General features: G+C 41.5%; 1 protein-coding gene across 2 annotated transcripts in view; it reads left to right on the top strand.

The window, feature by feature from the left end:
* Positions 1 to 2171: 2171 nt before the first annotated feature.
* The window catches only part of PWWP2B (PWWP domain containing 2B), a 65146-nt gene continuing 45580 nt past the window's right edge, over positions 2172 to 21737 (top strand). Inside the window, exons 1-2 of one of the 2 annotated variants that reach the window (XM_070752448.1) lie at positions 2172 to 2400; positions 6690 to 7145. In XM_070752448.1, coding sequence (XP_070608549.1) covers positions 7003 to 7145 — 143 coding nt within the window. In that variant the 5' untranslated portion in view covers positions 2172 to 2400; positions 6690 to 7002. Of the gene's footprint in view, positions 2401 to 6490; positions 6599 to 6689; positions 7146 to 21737 lie in introns of those variants that run through there. The other variant, XM_070752447.1, reaches the window with a different exon arrangement.

The following is a 21737-nucleotide window of genomic DNA, read 5'->3' as shown; positions in this document are numbered from 1 at the left end:
ATTTAAATTCACAGGGGCAAATGTGGAACTGTTTTGGCCCTCAGAGAGGCTGAAGAATTTATTTAGAATTTATCTTAGTTTATGAGAACAAGGAACAGGACCTTACTGATAGTAATCTCTCACTTGTGAATTGATTCTGATTGACATAAACCAGATTCTACCATGATTAGTCTTCAAGAGCCAGAAGGTGTCTTACAGATTATCTACAAATAAGTAAATAAATGAATGCAGAGTACAATTTCCCTAAAATATTAAAAGGCCTTTGCTATGTTTCCAAATCATAGAATTGATACCAGTCTTATCGGAAGACTATTACATAAACAGAGTGCCACAACTGTGAAACTTTAAATCAAATTGCATTTGTTTTATCTCAGATTAAAAAATAATTCCAAAAAAGTATTCCAAAGTAATTTGCATTATCCAATCTGGAATATTTGCTGATTTTAAAAACTGGTATCTGTTTCTTTAGTCTTGAAATACCTTATAATCAAGAGGGTTCCACAAAGACTACTTTCTGATTGTCTGGAGTATCTATTTTAGGGGTTGTTAATCTGGGATCCAAATTAAGATGTCAGGAATCTATTATCTTGGAAGGAGAAAAAAAAGGTATAAATTTATTGTCACTGACCTCTAAAATTCAGCACTTCATTCAACAATAGAGGTACCTAACTGCTTTTTGGATTGTAAACCCCTAAAGTGTTTGTTAATCTCTCTCTTTAAAATGATATGAATTATTTGTAAATACTTTGTATCTGTGATTGAACATAATGGTTTTCCTTTGTAACATTGTCTATGCTAGAGGGAACCAGAAAGAACTAAAGATTAAAATTAAAGAATACTTAAATGTGATTTATTAATACAGAATAAAGCAAAAATAATGGGGGTATTAAAGGATGTAGGTGAACCATGGATCCAGAAATTAATCTAAAAGGTTCTTGCCACTGTAAATAGATGGTCTTCTCTAAATGATGGTATGGAACAAGAACAAATTTTATTGGATAACTGATGATTGAAAGTGGATTTAAAAATGACAGAATATTGGTGCAATATGGCAAAACATGCTATACTAAATATACAATTAAAACCAGCTAAGGGGTCCTTGGTGTTCTCTGAGCTTGGTTGCTTTCTTGCAAACATTTCATTACTCAAACTAAGTAACATCATTCATGTTGTTAGCTAGATTGGCTAATGAAACTGCAAGAAAACAACCAACCTGAGAGAGCACCACAGACCCTTCCTTTCAACTCTGAATTACAAATATTTTTTATTGAAACCAGCTGATGTTTTAAATTAAAAGGGTTATACAAATAGCAAACCAAAGGAGTGACCTGGATGACTTTCCTATATTGGTAAAGTTACAAAAGAGACTGTTCTTAAGAAACTTATGAAAAGGGACAAAGTTCATTTCTTGTTCCTAGAAATCAAATTCTAGGATAGTATTTCAAAGGATTAAAGGTTAAGATGGTTAAAAGAAAAACAATATAAAGTAGGTTTATTCAATTAAGGTTAAGAGAGATACCTTATCTCTAATAATATTTAATCTACTTGATTGACTAGGACTCAAGAATGAAACTTTAAGATTTGTTTACAGATAAAAGATAAGGTATGGGAAGACTGTTGTATTCTGATGAATAATGTTACTAAAATTGTTTATACTTGTGATGAAGAGGGAAGTCATTTTTAATATATATTTTAATGCATAATTTCCCCCCTATTTTTCTTTCCTTGCTTTCTATTTTTTTTCTTGTTATGCCTTTGTTTTTAATTTGTATTAATTCTTCTCTTTTTAACCACAACTTTTAATAGATTTTATAAAGAAAGGAATTGTTGGGGCAGAGGAAATGAAAGGCTATTTTTACTAAAAAACATTTTTAACCTTATGTTCTCTGTAAAAGAAATCTGAGAGGATGCAGTGCGGAGACGGAGGGTTCAGAGCTTTTCCACGAGTTGAATAATCGTTCAGGATACACTTAAGCCTTATGTCTGAATCCACAAGGAGTTGAAGGTTTCAACTCCTTGTGGAATCGTTTTGCAATGTTTTATTCAAACGCTGTAGCCAGCGAGACTGTCGCCTACCCTCTTTCGAGAATGTGGAAATATCCCCGGAGGTCTGGAATGTGCCTTAGATTTAAGGTGACTGATGCCCCTGCCACCCACCCCTGCCTCCGCAGGCGACGTCCATCCACCCTGCTATCTGAGGTTGCTTCAGCTTGTCAGCTTCGGCTCCCCCAGCTGCAAAAGGCGGCGACTCCAAGGCTGGAAGAAGCCCATTTAAAAGGAGGGGATGCCGCAAGCGACCGCTAGGCGGCGCATAATGGAAACGATCAGTCACGCATAGTAACCTCCTCGAATTGTCAAACATTGCCATGGTTAAAAGGGCCGGAGAAAGACAGTGATCAGGTAATGCGAGCCACAGACTCCCCCCCTTCCTTGTTGTTTCTGTTTTTCCGATTGCTTCTTGTTTGTGTGGGTTTAATTTATAGTGGCTGGGGTGGTGCGTTTGCTTGTTTGTTTTCTTCGCCTTTCTTTTTTGGAATGCATGCTTCATTGCTGCTGCTTTTTTCTTTGGTTTTAATTCATAGCCAGGTGGGAGTCCTTACACATGAATGAAGCAAACCACCTCCCACCCTTAACCTCCCCTTCTTTAAGAATAAAACAAAATTGAGCCTCAGACTATAAATATTCTCCCATTTGCAGGCTGGAGAGTTTGAATAACCCACTAAAAAAAACTGATAGAAAAAATACAGTGACTATAGTGGTCACACTTACTAATAAGGATCTAAAATGTAATATGTGAGGGTGAGGGTTATCTGGATTCGGCAAGCAATGACTTTGCTTGATTTTGTAAAAAATACCTGGAGGATAGAGCTTTGGGGGGAGGGGAGACTGAAGGATGAAAAACCTATACAGATGTTTCAAATAAATCGAAACATTCTACACTATATTTAACTCTGGTTTCCAAGATTTGCTTCATTGTCAACTGATGAAACCTCAATTCAAGAATTATAATGCATTTTGTTTTTAAAAAATAGAGGATAATCTAAGAAATCTACAAATCATTATATTGATTCTGCCTCAAATGTAAATGTGATGGTTCTTATGCCTTCCTTTCTCTTTTTCCAATCTGCTTTATGCTGATGAGTATGTTTTGGAGAAAAGTGTTCAAGGTTGAGATTGCTTTAAAGATAAGAAAACCTCTTTATTTCCTTTTTAAAAATTGCTTACATTTAATAATACCCTTTAGAACTTTCTTAAATATGGAGTTGCACATATGCTGGAGGTAAAATGCTGCATTTCCATAAAGTTTTCTAGTCTACTTCATTGTCGCTCATCTGATAAATTTGATTAAATATTGCAAGAGTGAACATATTTTTGGCAGTGTAGTAGATTAATATATAAAGAGCTAATTCAAGACTGGCAGGAGGAAGAAAAAATTGGTGACATCAGACTCCTTTTGAATGCAAAATGGAAGAGCAGCCCTGCCCTCTTTGTGGCACTGTGCTTAGGCCTGACAAAATAATCCTATACAAGATCATGTGATTCCATGTCATTCACTTTTAAGAAAGACTTGGATCCTTCTCCAGACTCAAGCAAAAATATTAGTATCTCTAGGAAAGCTTAACCCTTCCTAGATGTATTAAAGAAACATGCACATTTCTACTTATGTTATATTACCATACAAGGTATAGAAAAGGATTCAACCATTTGTTTTAATTTTTTTTCATCCACTGATTGCAACATAAAACTAAAATGTTGCTAGGTTACAATCTTTTTATCTTATAAATTTACTTTATAATGTTATGGAAGAACGATCATTTTAACATATCCTACTTTCTTCTGAGTGATTTATAAAGTCAAGGCTGTCTGGGCATTTTTCTTGAACAATTACTGCTGTCTTACAATACAGCCCCCACCCACACATATAAACCTTTTCTCCTCCTTGGAAATGATAGTGAAGCCAGGTCAACATAAATCCTATTACTGCCACTTACTGAACAGAAACTATAAATCACAATGAACCACAAAGTCCAGAGTCATGTAGGAATACTTGGAAATGTTGCAAAGACACTCTTGGAATTGCTCTATCACTAAGTATTCTTTATGAGGAAACAGTTTGAATACATTGATGGTATAAGCTTCCTACAATCTATAGAGGTAGTGAACATTCCAACTCTGGAGATTTTAAAGAAACAATGGAGATGATTCAAACTCATTGCAGATGATTTAATTGATCTTTCTTCATATTCCACAGAAGTGGATATGTTTATCCTTGTAGCTTTTTCCAATTCTGCACTACTAAGATTATGTAACCCAAGTCAGAATTCCTACAAACCACTGCAGTAGGCCCCAAAGACATGATTGACTGTTCTTCCAGTTTTAAAATCAAATCAAACACAGTAGTCCTCATGCAATTCTAGAAAGATATCTCTGTAATGCACAATGACAATATCTATACAGACTTTATAAACAAAAAATGTCAGAAGTATTTTTAGCAGAAGGTCCTTCAGAACTCAGTAGGATCTAATATTCAGTTAAGATGCAAATTACTAGATTTATTTATTTAACTTAATTTGATTTCTGTGCCGCCCAATCCCGAAGGACTAGATGCCTCTTGCCTTCTGGACATTTAGGATTCTATTGCTAAGATGCTTCTTCAGAATGTCTACTTTAAAAATAATCTGAATTTATAGAAAATTACCTGGAAATCAGTTGCTTCCTGTTTCTAGTTGCACATTTAAATGTATTTGTAATGAAGCTCAGTGAATACTATAGGACCTACCCTAGCAATATAAGGTATATGGCCAAGTAAGTATTCATAGAATGGTACTGATATATTTCATGTAAACATTACAAATATAATCAACCTTATTGAACTGTATTTATTAAGAAACCTACTGAATAATACAGGACTTACCAATACAAAGATACAGTATATGCATTTAAGACTTATAGGCTTCAACTTCCAGAATTCTCCAGCCAGCATACTGGGTGGAGAATTCTGGGAGTTGAAATCCACAAGTCTTAAAGTTACCAAGTTTGAGGACCCCTGATATATACTGTATATTATCAAACACAAGGGAACATAGATGTGGAGAGCAAACTGATCATTAGTCAGTTGTGAATTATATGGCCCCCCAAAAAATCACTGTTCCTTAATATTAATTTCCAAGTATGGAGTTTTTCACATACTGTATTTTATTCAAGGAGAATATTTAAAGTACTGTAATTGGGAACAGTTTATGCATGAGATGAAACACAGCTTGTCTGAAATTTCTTACAGAAATTAGGGAGGATGGTCTCTTGTAGCAGTTTTCCCTGGAACACACAGACACACAGACACACACAAAAGACTTGAAAGAAGAAAAACCTTTCTCTTACTCAAAGCACCAATCGAGTTTATTAGCAGGAGCTGAGAGTTTAGTATCCCAACATTCACTCTGAAAGGAAATAACTGGGCTTTGGGACACTGGTTCCCCAGGGGACAAGCACATGGTCTCTGAAAGTGCTGAGTTTGGGGGGGGAATCCTTTTTCTTGGGTCAGTTCACCCTAAGGAGCATGGAAATTAACTGGAGTAAGTAGGATAAAGCTATTCATAGCTACAATCCCAGTGCATATTTCCTTGGAAGCAAAACCCACTGATTTCCTTCCAAATGCACAAACTGTAGTGGCAGACATGTGACACACACATCCAGAGAGACAGGAAGCGTTAAAATGGATCCACTCCAGATTTGGCTGAAATAGCCTGGACCGGCCACCCGGAATCCAGAGCTAACCTCTCGTTTTGCTGGCAAGACCAGAATGGTGGTTTGTCAGTAAGCCACCATCAGGGCCAGGGGAGGGAAAGAAAACATTTACTCCGCTCTGAGTCCTCGGAGAGGGACGGCATACAAATCTAGTTAATAATAATAATAATAATAATAATAATAATAATAATAATAATAATAATAATAATAATAAACAACTTGGGGTGATTGGTAGAAACGTGCGTTACCCCCACTCCAGGTAAAAATCTCTCCTTTGCAACGTGGTGGGGAGGGAGAAGAACAAGCCAAAAGCATGGTCATAATTTTTATTTTATTTATTTATTTATTTTTATTTATTTGTTTTGACAAGTACATATTGGAGGTATGTAAAGATACGATAATATTCATATACATGATACTAGTAACAAGAAAAAAAGTAGAAAGATTAGATACAATAATATCTATTATGCATGGTATTACCGGTAGTAGAAAAGATATAATGCATGGTACTAGTAGAAAAGAATAAAAGAAACATTTAGAACAGGGGACGGAAGGCACGCTGGTTCACTTATGCAGGCCCCTTACCGACCTCTTAGGAATCAGGAAAGGTCAACAGTGGATAGTCTTAAGGGTAAAGTTTTGGGGGTTAGGTGATGATACTACAGAGTCTGGTAGTGAGTTCCATGCATCAACTACTCGGTTACGCCGCGCTGGATTTGTCAAGCCCCAACGGCGGGACGGAAGCAGTTTAGCCCTGGATAATCACTTGACCTCTCCTGTTCAGGCGTAAGCGTGATGCTGCTTCCAAAGCGCTCGAGCGCGGGACCGACGGGGGAACCTCGTTCCTAAACGGGTAAAGCGGGAGGAGGGGAGGGGGAAAAAGAAGCGAATCGAAACACCTTTTCTCGTTCCTTAAGTCCCCTCATGTCGCCCCATTGTTTCAGGATTCCGCCGTGGAACGTTCCCGGGAGGGGAAGCATTGTGACGTCGAAGCACCTACTTAATCCTCCCCGGTGAGGGGGAGCCGGGAGCCATGAGGTCATCGAAGCGGCCAGTCTAACTTATCCCGAGAGCAGCGCCACAGCGCCAGCAGCAGCAGCTTCAGCGGCGGCTGGGGTGGTGTGTGGTGGGAGGGGGGAGGAAGGGACAGCCTGCCCAAGCAAGGCGGCTTGGGAATCTCTCCCAGCCGCACTCCAGCTGCAAAAGAGCCGAAGCCACACCGCCGGGAGTTTTGTTTTTCCTCACCAAAAAAAAGGCATGGAGGAGGCTGAGGCGAAAGAGCTGCAGGTCGGCTCCTGGCTGCCCGTGCTGGTGGAGCAAATGGTCAACGATACCCTGGTGGTCACCTTGAGCTGCGGGGAGAGGCGGTTCACCGGGATCCTCCTGGATTGCACTAAAAAGTAGGAGCATGGATTGCTTGGTTTGTTATTCTCTATGTGTCCCCCCCCCCACACACATACCCCTCATCCTAGAAAAGAAAATATAATTTCAGGGGGAAGCGGGAGGGAATTGCAACCGAGAAGTTTTAACCGGCCCCACTAGGCCCTTGCTCGAGGACAGAGCAGCTGGGGCAGAAGGCGGGATTAGGCCATAATCAGATTAAAAAGACTTGCATGGTTTCCTTGCATGGGGGTGGGGGGGAGGGAGGGAGCAAATGGTCATGTCGATTCTCTTTCCGCGTGTGGTGTGTGTGTGTGCCTCTTTCTTCCCCTCCCCTCTTGTTGTTTTTTTTTAACGGCATTGCTTTAGTTTCATTTAGTTTAGTTTCATTTTCTCTTCGGCCTTCCAGCGACGTTCCTCTTTTCTGGGCATGGGAAGAAAGAAAAGTCAGCTTTCTTAGTTTGTGCACTGTACAATCATGTCCTCTCTTCGGTGACGTTTTTTTCCGCGTCCTCACCCCCCCCCTTCCTGAAAAAGGCTGCTTGAAATGAGCCATGTTTTCCTCTGGGAGTTAGGCCCTAAAAAAAAAGGTGTGTCTCGTTGAGGGGAAGGGACATTATTGTCTTCATTGTCCCCAGGAAGAGATTGGGTGGGGAGATCTTGGGATCTTAAGTAAGCTGCTTCTAGAACATCAGGTCGCCTCCTTTTGCAAGAACCCTACAACTTTGCTGAAGTTTGTTTCTTTTTCCTCTTCCACCACCCCCCCCTTTATATTCTTGAGGAGATTTCATTGGTGCTGCTGGTGGATTGTAGCACAATAATGTTCTCTCCTGAAGACACATGTTGCCATACTCACAGACATCTTTGTTTTGGAGATTCTGCACACTTCAAAAAGGCTTTTTAAAAAAAATCTGGAGTTTTTGAAAGTGCCTAAGCTTGCCATCCCCCCCCCCACACACACACCTTTTACAGAAAGATGGGCCTCCTTCATAGAGAGAGAGAAGGAGGGAGAGAGAAGGAGGGAGGGAGGGTTTGCATGCATGAGAAACATAAGGCATACATAAATGCAGAGTTAACAGCAAAGCTTATTTCCTTTCCTCTTTTGCAGTTCAGGATATATTCACTTATTTAATGAAACACCAGCTCCTATAAATAACGCTTGAGTTAATAATGTGATCCTTCCAAAAACTGCCTCTCTTTCAGTGTCTTCCAAACAAAAGAATTCCCTAGATTGGCTAGTACAGGAGATGTTTGATTTTTTTAAAGTATGCCAATAGCTCTTTAAAGGGAGAATATCTTAAAAGCTGAAACTTGGCAAGCTGTGGGTGCTAGAAAATGGGACTTACCCTACTTAGTGGCCTCCTGTTTAGAAAATATAGTCTATTGTTTCTTTCTAAACAATTGGAAATAATCTTTCTCCATACGTCTTTGATATGGGTACCTTCTGTACAAAAACAGAATTTCAAATAGTCTGTTGGCATGAAAGCGTGGGGTTGTCCCCTTACTGTTGAATTTTGAGTAGAAATTATAAATAAGTGCCTATCACTTTTGAAGGCTCCACATTTATTTTTCTTAATGAGGACTCCATCTTGGCGACAGCTTCTTCCATTTCCTCCCCTCCCCCCAGCAACATGCATTCATTAGCCTTTGACAATTATCTGCAAGAAATATCTAATTAGCAGATAAGCCAGCATCCATTAACAATAAATAGATGTGACTTAATAGGGGGCTTCCTAGGAATTTCAAACAAATATATTTGTATGTAGACATAAATTCTCTCTTTAAAGTCCTGTGTGATAATATATTTAACTACCTGGGAGTGCTGTGTTACTCTCCTTTCTTCCTGCCATCCCATTGTCCTGATGGCTAAGTTAATGTTGCTGATGTTGTTAAATAGGCACCAAAACCTTGCTGCAGCTGTATTGATTTCTTTCTGGCACTTGAGACTGAAGCAAATTAAAATGGCATGATGCACTGGGAATCTTTGCATGTGAGCAGGTTGCCCCAAATTTCAAGGATGTAAAACTAAGGGGTATTTTTAAAAAAATCATGTTGATTTTCACAGGCCAAGTCCAAAAAGACTAGTTCTCTGCTACATTGCAGACTATGACCTGTGTTATGCTTCTGTATCAGTGTATCCCTTTCTCTAGAGGCTCTGCTGACAGAGTTGAATCCTCTTATATTCATATGGTTAAATTCCTAGAATTGAGAGTCATCTAAGATACATATGGTTAAATTCCTGGTGGGACTGAAACAACCAGAGAGTGGGGGCAGAGCCCAAATCTGAGTCCTTTTCCTTTCTCTCTTGTTTATTCTGCAGGAAAAATACAGGTAACTCTTTATCTACTGTCTCTTGTAGGGGTTATTTGAATTTAAAGTCTTGCATATGACGTTTGCAGTATAATGTGCTGAAACCCTAAGATTGCAAATTGTTAAATGGTGGAAAACATTGGTCTTGGTAGCTTATTAATTGCTTACTACTCCAAGGGACAGCATTTATCTACATCAAAGGTGGGCTGCTATGGTGGAACGGTGACGTGTACTTGCCCCCGTGGCTCTGAGTGCTAGTGGAGTCCAGCACAATTCTGCTACTGCACCTGGGCAGGTAGAGAAATTGCACACGGACATGCAGGTGCACCCCATTTCGTTACCTGCCCAGGTGCAGTAGCAGATTTGCATTGGACTCCACTAGCACTCAGAGCCGCAGGGGTGAGTGCACACCACCATTCCACCTTAGCAGCCCATCTACATGTAAGAAAAACCCTTTTTATCACCACTGCTCAGGTGTTTTTATCTATGGAATCCCAAGACAAGGCATACCCTTAGCCCCTCCCTATGCTATATTACCAGAAAAGTTGCCATTGATTTTATATAGTTTTAATGCATAATTTATTGACCATCTTAGCTCATTTGACATTTTTTCTAGGTACATAAGTTTTCCCAGAAATAAAAAGGTTTAAAGGAACATCTGTGTTGACATTCCTGGCTTGGCTGGACAATTGTTTGACTTTGAAGAGACCTTCCTAAAAAAATTGGATCTCTCCATTCCTCAAGTGCAAGGCTTAAATAGATTTATCTCATGATTTCTTTTCCAAACCACCCAGACAGTTCAAAAGCTTGATGTGTATCCATTCTGAACATGCTTCCCCTCCTCTTGGTTTTTCTAACCTCCTCCTGCTCTTTCTATTTGGTAGGATAAGTTACTTCAAACTAGTTGAATATATTTCTGGTAAAAACATGGTAAAAATGGTTCCATCCAGGTATGCTTAATATTTCAGAGCCACTCTGCTTATTAATACATAATATTGAATGTTGACCATGCGTTCCCAAATACACCAGGAAAGTCAGATGCCTAAATAGTTACCACAAAACTCAAGTTGTTGCTTTGAATAAGATAAAAATGAAATAGAGAGGGAAAATCCAAAATAAACAGCACTGAAACAGCTCAACCGACAGTAAGAAATTAAAAGGCAAATTGGAAGGAGGAAGAAAGAGGCCTGTATCATAAATCAAGGCAGATGGAAGCAAACTAGCAAAAATTGTTTGAAAGGAAGTATCTAAAAGGAAAATTAGAAACTCAGGAATGAAGAACTAAAATGTTTAAGGATAACATTCCCAGAAATAAATTTGAAAATGTTAAGAATTCGATTTAGGGAGGAACTTGCCCCAAAACTTATCTTTTTGTAAAAAAAGATTTCCAGTTCTTAGTTGTATAACCACAACTGCAAATCAAGATGTGGCAGCCTGTTCCCTTCGTACTGCTGAAGTTTTTTTAAAAACCCTGAAATAATCAGGTTAATACTGGTATGAAGATAGAATTTCATTTAAAATCAGTTCCTGAAGTAGCAATACATTGTTTTCAAATACCATTACTTATAACGAAGTTCTAGTTAAGGGGTCAAACAAATTGCTTATAGATATGTGTGTGTTGTATGCTTCTGCTTAATTGCACACCAGACTTCCCTTATATATACCTACATATACATTTGTACATACAGGCTCACTTGTTCAATTCGTCTTTCTTCAAAAAGCTGTGAACAATTTTGCTGGGAAGAGAAACTGACCTTCTTCAGTCTAACAATCTTACAGCTTGCTGGTTTTCCATTATGAGAAAGGATGGCTTCAAGCAGGATTTGGGGTGGGGGTGGGGGGTAGGAAGGAAAAAAAGGTCCTTTCCCTCTCAGCAATATTGCTCAGTCTCCCCCCCTCCTCCATTAATTGCAAAGGGAAACAAATGATCTTAAGCTGTGGGTCTTTGAAAGGAAAGAGAAAGCAGCAAGCTTTTTATAGTCCTTGCATCCAGCCCCAATACAAGCTGCTGGTTTTTCATTGCTCTTAGCAGCAGGGAAATTAGGAAGTGGTCTCTGTTATAGCCAGCTGATTAGCTGGCTCCTGGGAGAAGTTAGTATTGCTTTGTATACCAGGATAAACTACTTTTTTGGGGTGGGGAGGGTTGATTTGGGACTAAATGTATCTTGCTTATCCATGTGGTTTAAAAAAAAAAACAAAAATACAAATACGACTACCCTTGAGCCCAAAATTTATGTTGTTAAGGGAGACATTAAGTGAGATTTGCTTCATCTCTTATGACAGTGATGGCGAACCTTTTTTCCCTCGGGTGCCGAAAGAGTGTGCGCATGTGCTATTGCGCATGTGTGAGTGCCCAAACCCATAATTCAATGCCTGGGGAGGGTAAAAACAGCTTCCCTCACCCCCTAAAGGCCCTCTGTAGGCCGGAAACAGCCTGTTTCCCAACTTCAGATGGGCCCAGTAGGCTCATGTTTCGCCCTCCCCAGGCTCCAAAGGCTTCCCTGGAGCAGGGGGAGGGTAAAAGCACCCCCCACCCCCCCGCAGGCTCTCTGGAAGCCAAAAACACCCTCCCAGAGCCTCTGTATGAGCCAAAAATCCGCTGGCTTGCAGACATGCATGTTGGAGCTGAGATAGGGCAATGGCTTGAGTGCCAGCAGATATGGCTCCACGTGCCACCTGTGATACCCATGCCATAGGTCCACTATCACTGTCTTATGACTTTTCTTGCCACGGTTTTAAAGTGAATCGTTGGCGTTGTAAAGTTAATAACCTGGTTGTTAAGTGAACCTGGCTTCCCTGTTGACTTAACATGTCAGAAGGTCACAAAATGAGATCACGGACCCCACCCCCGAGGACGCAGCAATGGTCACAAACATGAACTGGTTGCCAAGCATCTGAATTTTGATCACATGGTCATGGGGATGTTGCGAAGGTGATAACTATGAAAAAAATGGTCATAAGTCAGATTTTTTTCAGTACTGTTGTAACTGAGCAGTCACTAAATGAACTGTTGTAAGTCGGGGACTGTTTCAATGTCTTCTACTGTATAGGCTGTTGATTCCAAAAGAGAGGCCTTTTTTCTTTGGGATGATTTAATTATGTACAAGAATGTTTAAATTGCATTTAACTAATAGTAGCTGACATCGGAAGGAGGCTTTTCTGAGTAGGCCTTAAAAAGCTTTTCAGTTCCTAGCCATTCTGAATCTCTCGTGGTAGAGAAATTTGCATCTGATGTTACTTTCCCATATGGCAAAATTCCACCTCTGGCTCTCTTGCAATATTTCAATGCGGATTAAGAACGGAATATAAAATTCTACTTAATATATTGTTCAGAAGCTAGAAGACAGGAGTCTCCTCCCTTGTCAGCTGTTACAGGTTAGTCCTCACGACCACGATTGAGCCCAACATTTATGTTATTGAATGAGGCATTTGTTAAGTGAACTTTGCCCCATTTTACGACCTTTCTTGCACACAAGGAATTTGTCTTTGGTGCATATGCTCTCAGTGTACATAAAAGAAAATATACATTTGTCAAGAATCATGAGGTACAACACTTAATGATTGTCATGTGGTACAAATAAGCAAACAAAAAAAATCAATATTAATAAAAATCTTAAGGATATAAGTTACAGTCATAAGTGGGAGGAGATGGGTGATAGGAATGATGAGAAAAAACTAGTAGTAGTAGTGCAGACTTAATAAATAGTTTGACAGTGTTGAGGGAATTATTTGTTTAGTAGAGTGATGGCATTTGGAAAAAAATGGTCTTGTGTCTAGTTGTCTCTGTGTGTGGTGCTCTATAGTGACGTTTTGAAGGTAGCAGTTGAAACATTTATGTCCAAGATGTGAGGGATCAGTAAATATTTCCACAGTCCTCTTTTTGACTTGTGCAGTATACAGGTCCTCAATGGAAAAGTTGAAAGTCTGTAGAGATTCTCAATCATCCAGGTCATGGTTGTCCTAAAGGAGCTTCTTGAATGAGAAATGAAATGTCTTCAAAAGAAAAAAATTAAGAAAATCCAGTTGCCTCCTGAAAGAGCATCTTTAGGACAACCATGACCTGGATGACTGGGAATCTCTACAGATTTACAACCCCAGGATGTTGCAGTGATCATAAATAGATGCATGTTACCAAGCGTTCAATTTTTTAAATTGAGTTTTTATTGATTTTTTACATTTTACATATCATAACATTTCTTTTGAGCCTTTTATATACATTAGTATATTTATACAATTTATACATAATTTTACATTGTTTTCTAACTCTGTATCTTTGTCCCACATATTCTCTTTGATTGTTTATCGTTAGTCCATTTATACCACTTTTCCCATAATTCGTACTAGTCTGAATCCTTTTGTCCTCTAAATTCTATGCATAATTGGTCCATTTCTGAAGCACTCAAATTTTTAACATGGAACTGCAGAGATATAGAGAGCACTCTACTTATAATAGTCTGCTTAAGGACCAATCGAAGTTATAACAGCAGTGGAAAAAAATGACTTATGACCGTTTTTCATACTTATGACCATTGCAGCATCCCTCGGGTCATGTGATTTACATTTGGACACTTGATAACTGACTCACATTTATGACGGTTGCAGTGTCCCCGGGGTGATGTGATCACCTTTTGCGATCTTTAAAGCCCTACATGGCATTGGACCAGAATACCTCTGGAACCGCCTGCTACCGCACGAATCCCAGCAACCGATAAGGTCCCACAGAGTTGGCCTTCTCTGGGTCCCGTCGACTAAACAATGTTGTTTGGCGGGCCCCAGGGGAAGAGCCTTCTCTGTGGTGGCCCCGGCCCTCTGGAATCAACTCCCCCGGAGATTAGAACTGCCCCCACCCTCCTTGTCTTTTGTAAACTACTCAAGACCCACCTTTCCCCCAGGCTCTTTATATTTTATGTTTGGTATGTATGTGTTGTTTGGTTTTTAAATATGATAGGGTTTTATACGCTTCTTTTTTAATATTAGATTTGCTTCGCTATAATATTGTTTTTTATTATTGTTGTGAGTCGCCCCGAGGCTTTGGAGAGAGGCGGCATGCAAATCTAATACATCATCATCATCATCATTATTATTATTATTATTATTATTATTATTATTATTATTATTATGACAAAGTCAATGGGAAAACCAGATTTGTTTAACAACTGGGTTTACTGACTTGATAACTGCAGTTACCGTATTTTGGGGAGTATAAGATGCACCTTTTTCCTCCCTAAAAGAGGCTGATTATTTGGGTGCATCTTATACTCTGAATGCAGCCTTTTCTTTTCCAGTCCCAAGTAGCTGCTAATGATCTTCCCAGCTCTTACCTTGGAGGCTCTTTCGTTGTTTCTCTCTGTGAAGAATGTTTTCCAAGCCCTAAGTCTTTACAGGGTTTTTTTCATTGCTCTAACTTGCTCCAAATAAGTTTCTTTCCAACCCTAACCAAGTGCTAATAATGTTCCTAGCTCTTACCTGCTTACAAGCTCTTTCATTGTTACTCTACCAAGAATGTTTTCCAAACTCTGTCTTTGTAGGTTTTTCTTCATTTTCTACTGTCTACTTTCCACCCCTAACCAGGTGCTAACAATGTTCCCAGCTCTTATTGGCTTGCAAGCTCTTTCATTGTTACTCTCTCTGAATAAAGTTTTTTAAAAGCTCTTACCAGGGGATAAAATAATGTGCTGGCTAAGGATGCTAGCCAGATGAATACTTGGTAAGCAGATTCTTTCCCCTATTTTATTTCCAAAAGACAAAGGTGCATCTTATACTCTGAAAAATATGGTATTCATTTAACAAATGTGCAAGAAAAGTAGTAAATTGGGGCAAACAAATTTCTCACTTAGTAATATAGGTTTTGGGCTCAATTGTGATCATAGGTTGAGGACTACCTCTACTGTAATGATGATTACTGCAAGCACCAATAACTATAACTAAATAGTTGCTAAACAAATGGACATAAGTTGACAACTACTTGTATAATGAAGGTTAAATTTCTTGAGTAAAAGATGTCTGAATAGCTGCTACTTTTGTTTTGCCTATCAGAAGACCGGGAAAACAACCCATTGTGCATAGATATTTTTCTGTATGACTAATGTTTCAGCAAAAATACAAGGACACTGAGAGAAAATGAACTACTGTGTCCACCCATTCCTTCTTCTGGCTAGACTAGTTTTAATAGTATTTGCTGATTCTATGGACAAAAAAAGAGAGGCAATAATGGAGAGTTTTTATCTCTTCCTTAGATGCTAGATTTTTAAAAGCAATGTACAAAATTTTGATCAGCAGTCAGATGTTTTCTAACCTTAGAACTGCAATTTGCAGAGAGAGAGATAGAGAAAGAGAGAGAAAGAAAGAAAGAAAAAGAAAGAAGTATGCTATTGTTGCAAATAAACCATGTTTCCTGAGAGGTAATTATTATTGGGACTTACTCCCAAATAAATGTGCATAGGAGTATAACTTTATTGATGTTCTTTTGTGGTTTGTGAATTTAAAGAGCTGTCAGACTATAAGCAATCAAGATCTGTCAAGTAATTGGTATGGCAATGGGAAGGTAGCAACTAAGTAGCAGACAAAAATAACACGTTACATTAAATTAAATGAGGACCTGGATTGGGGGGAAATAGGCTGGCTCTGTTAAAAAGTGCTACTGCTAACATGTTGTAAGCCGCCCTGAGTCTAAGGAGAAGGGCGGCATAAAAATTGAATAAATAAATAAAATAAATAAATAAATTACAAACGTAGCAGAAGTAGAAGCTTTTGTTCCCCCCAGCGAGAAAGATATTTAATATTTAAATATTTTAAATATTTTAAAAGGGTGGGGAATGCATGGACTTTCAAAAGTTGTTGAAATACAGTTTCAGCAACTCTAGTTAGAATAGCTAATGATACGTTGAGTATCTGACAATAATTGGAAGAGCATATATTCCAGTGATGGCAAACTTATGGCACATATGTCACATCTGAGGACACGCAAGGCATTATGTCAGTGATGGCGAACCTATGGCATGAGTGCTACAGGTGGCACACAGAGCCATATCTGCTGGCATGTGAGCTGTTGCCTTAGCTCAGCTACAATGTGCATGTGTGTGTCTGCCAGGTGATTTTTGGCTTGCGCAGAGGCTCTTAGCTTCCAGAGAGCCCTGAAGGGGATGTGGGAGAGTGTTTTTACACTCCCCAGGATCCAGGGAAGCTGTTGGAGCCTGGGGAGGGTGAAACATGAGCCTACTGGGCCCACCAGAAGTTGGGAGACAGGCCATTTCAGGTCTCCAGAGGGCCACCGGGAGATGGAGAAAGCTGTTTTTGCCCTCCCCAAGCATTGAATTATGGATGTGGTCACTCCAGCATGCGCAATACCGCATGCCCATGCTCTTTCGGCACCCAAGGATAAAAAGGTTCGCCATCACTGTCCTATGTCATCTCCAGCTTGCATTTGTGTGCTGACCAGCTGATTTTCAGCAGTTTTCACTATGCCCGGGCTTTAGGAAAGCCTCCTGAATCCTGGGGATGGTGAAACATGGCCTAATAAGGCATACTGGAAGTCCGGAGGCTTCACTGAGGCCTGTGTGCATATGCAGGAGGGGAAGCATGGGAGTTTGTACACATATGCAGGGGGCAGCCTGAGGGTTGTGCACATGAGTGGGGGTGGGCATTGGATTATGCATTTGCATTATGTGCATGCACATCTTTGGCACTCAAGCTGAAAAAGGTTTGCCATTACTGGTATGGAAACTGATATAGAAGATTGATGGCAGAAAAAGACCTCATGGTCCATCTAGTCTGCCCTTATATTACTTCCTGTATCTTAGGATGGATATATGTTTATCCCAGGCATGTTTAAATTCAGTTACTGTGGGTTTACTAACCATGTTTGCTGGACGTTTGTTCCAAGCATCTACTACTCTTTCAGTAAAATAATATTTTCTCATGTTACTTCTGATCTCCCCCCCATCTAACCTCAGATTGTGCCCCTTGTTCTTGTGATCACTTTCCTATTAAAAACACTTCCCTCCTGGACCTTATTTAACCCTTTAACATATTTAAATGTTTCGATCATGTCCCCCCTTTCCCTTCTGTCCTCCAGACTGAGTTCATGAAGTCTTTCCTGCTAAGTTTTATGCTTAAGACCTTCCACCATTTTTGTAGCCCGTCTTTGGACCTGTTCAGTTTTATCAATATCTTTTTGTTGGTGAGGTCTCCAGAACTGAACACAGTATTCCAAATGTGCTCACACCAGCTCTCTATACAGCGGGATCACAATCTCCCTCTTCCTGCTTGTTAAACCTCTAGCTATGCAGCCAAGCATTCTACTCACTTTCTCTACTGCCTGACTGCACTGTTCACCCATTTTGAGACTGTCAGAAATCACTACCCCTAAATCCTTCTCTTCTGAAGTTTTTGCTAACACAGAACTGTACAGAATACTGTATATTCTGATCTTTACAGTTTCTGATCAGTCTTTCAAAATACTAACTGCTGCATCAAAATAAATTCAGGTGGGTAGTGATTTGTTTTTCTCCGTACTGAAGGAGTGGGTCCAGCAGTCACATGGGTTTGCTCTGTCCAATCCGGTGGAACTGAGCCTAGTATTAAAAAAGACTGCTGGATCCGCCCCTTCCCCAGAATTCGCTCAGTTCGCATTCCTTCGGATGTGTGTGAATGCTCGTTCCTCCCAAAACACCTTCCCTTCGATCTCTCTTCAAATCCAGTAAGAATTTTCCATTACTGTATTAAGCTTGCCGGCTGGGGATTCCACTCAGCCCTCCTGGGCTTTGAGTTGGGGGAGAAGTTAGCGGCTCAGCCCCCGCGGTTTTTCCCTCCGTGCTGCTGCCGCGGCCGTTATTTTACTATTACGGTCTGGAGGTCCCGCCGAGAGCAAGCCTTCTTTAACTAAAATAAACAAACTATTAAGGGCTAATTACCTCCCGCGGTGTGGGACTTGAATTGTCTCCCGGGCTTAGTGTCTCCGATCATAAATTAACGGAGCGTTTGTTTTTGGTGCCAAAGGCCCTCGCGCCCAGTAATTGCACTTTCGGTTCTGCCCTAAGAGGTCGGCCATTAGTGCTTCCAGCCCGCCGCCTGACCCTTGGAGTCGTCGTTCGAGTTCCCTCGAACCTATTCTCCACGGAAGTGGCCTCCAACCAGTTGTGCCTTGGTTTTTCTTAAAGTTAAGTTTGTGAGGCCTGCCACGCTGCACTTAGGGACACGAACTCTCTGGTACCGTCCAGGATTGCCCCTTAAGGCGCAGCTGCTCCTGGGCCTAGGAGCAGGGTCACCTCTCCTCTTGGGAAAGCTCACAAAAAATTCTTCTCCCCCCTATTTTATTGGCTCAAGCCTTGTCCTCTGTAATTTGTTTCAGACTATGGCTTCTTTTCCCAAGAGAGGCACTACTAAGAGTCCCAAAGAGGTTAGGCCTACTGATAATTCTACTGAAGTTCCCCAGGCCTATTCCTCCTCTTCCTCTGGCGCCCATTCCTTAGCCGGGCCCACCAGGGCTGAGAAGAGAAGGGACCTAGCCCTACAAAAATTACATGATAAATCAGCCAAACGTTTTAAAGTGCAGGCCCAAGTGCATACCAATACACCCCTCCCGGAGGCCTCTAACCTGCCTCCCTCTGGGGTTCCTGTGTTATCCCTGGATGAGCCAAACCTAAATCCACCCCAACCTAACCTATGGGGTTTAGGTCCAGAGGAGCCAGATATTACTGAGGATCCTTCCCAGCCAGAATCTGCTCAGGCCTTCAGGGATCCTCCTTCCTTTCCGGCTGATGTTTCTTCCTTGCCTCCGGAGTTTCAGTCTATCTTGACTATTTTGACTAACACCATGGACGCTAAACTCTCATCTTTCCATGTGTCTTCTTTGTCTCATCCCCTCCCACGCTCCTCCCGTTTCGTGAGTTCTGCTCCTTCCTACAGAGCCCCAATCATGGAGGTCTCTGACTCCTCTCAGGAAGAGGATGAGGACGTGGATGCAGCAGAGGATGATGACCCCTTTCAAGGGCTGTCGGAAGACGAGGAATCCCAGATCAAGATTCCAGCCCCAGCTGCTATCTTCCCTTCTCAGCTTTTCAAATCTCTCCTGCTTAAAGCAAGAGTATCCACGGGGCTAGCCAAACAGGAAACACAGGCTACTACTCCTTCAGACCCTCCGGAGGAAAATCTTCCTTACTTCATGGAAGAACAGGAAGATAATGAGGTAATTCCTATGCCCAAATTATTTAAGGATGCCTTGCTCAAACAGTGGGACCACCCAACTGCTCGCCTCACTCCCACTTCCAAGGACAAGAAGCTTTACAAGCTTTCTCCCTCCTATGAGGAGCTCCTAACATGTCCTAGGCCAGATGAGCCAGTGAAAACGCTCCACTCAACGGCCGCCATGCCTGGCGAAGCAGAGGAGGTCCTCCGGCCGGAGGACAAACGCCTTGAGCAGATGCTCAAAAGAAGCCTCTTCGCAGATTCATGGGCCATTAAGAGTGCTGCAGCGGCATCCTTCTTCTCTAGAGCTATGCTCTTGTGGCTCCGTCAGCTCCAATCTCACCTGCCTCCAGATGACCTAAGGGGCCAACAGGATTTCAACAAAGTCTTCGCAGCTGCCCAATACGTAGCAGATGCTACCTTCCAATCTTCAAGATTTGCAGCCAGGTCAGTAGCAGCCTCAACAACGGCCAGAAGACTTCTGTGGCTCCGCCCTTGGCAGGCGGGAGCAAGACAAAAGTGGCAGCTAGCCATGGGTCCGCTGAAACGCAACTTGCTCTTCGGAGACCTCCTGGATCCTCTCCTTACAGAGACCACAGACAAGAAAAAGGTCTTAGGACCCACCACCAAGAAGGCCCCTAAGCCGCAGCCTTTTCGGCGCACAGGACGGCAACAGGATCAAGGCTTCACCCTTCAAAGGAGTCCAGGTCAATATTCCCCTCGGTTTCGATCCCAATCTAGAACCACCAGGGGCAGAGGTTCCCGTTATCAGAGAGGATCCTCCTCTACCAGGGCTTCCAAAAGAGCCAGATGGTAAGTACTCCTTTTTCCCCATAGGCGGTCGCCTAGCCTGGTTCTCTTCCGCCTGGCACCGTTCTTGTAAGGACCCCTGGGTCATTGACACTGTGAACAGGGGCCTAAGATTAGAGTTCATTCTTCTCCCCCTAACCGCTTGTTTCTTGTTCTTCTCCCAGCCTCCCTTCAGATAGTTTCCGAATGGAGGAGGCTATTTCCCATTTGTGGGCTATTAGAGCTATTCAACCGGTCCCCTCTCTCCAGAGAGGTTCTGGCTTCTATTCCATCCTCTTCATGGTCCCTAAGACCTCTGGAGGCCGGAGAGCCATTTTGGACCTAAAGAAATTGAACCGGTTCATAAAATATAGGAAATTCAATGCATTCCTTATCTTCCATCCTAGCAGCCCTTCATCGGGGAGACTTTATGGTGTCTCTGGATCTCACGGAGGCCTTCCTCCATCTTCCCATTGCCAAGGCCCATAGGAAATTTTTGCGCTTCGCCTTTCAAGGCAGGCACTTCCAGTATAGGGCTATGCCATTTGGGCTCTCCTCAGCTCCCAGAGTCCTCACTAAACTCTTGGGATCCTTGACGGCTCATTCCCGAGCCTCTCCCATTCATATCTTATGTTATTTAGATGACTTTTAAATTCATGGGAATTCCAGAACTGGAGTGGCTGCAGACCTCTCCCTTACCATGTCGGTTCTACAGAATCATGGTTTCTCCATAAATTTCAAAAAGAGCCTCCTGGATCCTTCCACTTCCATTCTGCATCTGGGAACTATCATTAATTCTGAGTTAGCCCAGGTTTTCCTCTCCACTGAGAGAAAACGTAGTTTTTTGGGATCTCATTGCTCGCATTATGCCCCAACAATCTGCTTCCATTGCCACCCTATCTTCCCTTTTGGGTAAAATGGTGTCATGTATTGGTATTGTCCCCTGGGCCCGCCTTCGCGCCAGGGAACTACAGTGGCTTCTGTTACCGTTTCAGAGATCGGGCCACAGCAATCAAATCGCCGCATTTCCATTCTTCTGCGGTTCGCAGATCCCTCAAGTGGTGGTCGTCTCCAGCCCTAGCAAAGGGATCTCTCTTCCGGTGCCCCGACCAGTTTGTAGTCACCACAGATGCCAGCCTCTCGGGCTGGGGAGCCCACGCCCAAGGTCTTTTAGCTCAGGGCACATGGTCACCGGAGGAGGCTTCCAGGCCCATCAATTGACTAGAATTACGAGCCGTGTCTCTAGCTCTAAAACAATTCCAATCTCACATCTCCAATCAGCATGTGTTGGTCCTCACGGACAATATAGCCACCAATAGCCATATTTG

This window comes from Erythrolamprus reginae, chromosome 5 (genome assembly GCF_031021105.1).
Source record: "Erythrolamprus reginae isolate rEryReg1 chromosome 5, rEryReg1.hap1, whole genome shotgun sequence".
Classification (NCBI taxonomy): Eukaryota; Metazoa; Chordata; class Lepidosauria; order Squamata; family Dipsadidae; genus Erythrolamprus; species Erythrolamprus reginae.
Note: the sequence above shows the minus strand (reverse complement) of the source record. Positions and strands in the feature narration are given on the sequence as shown.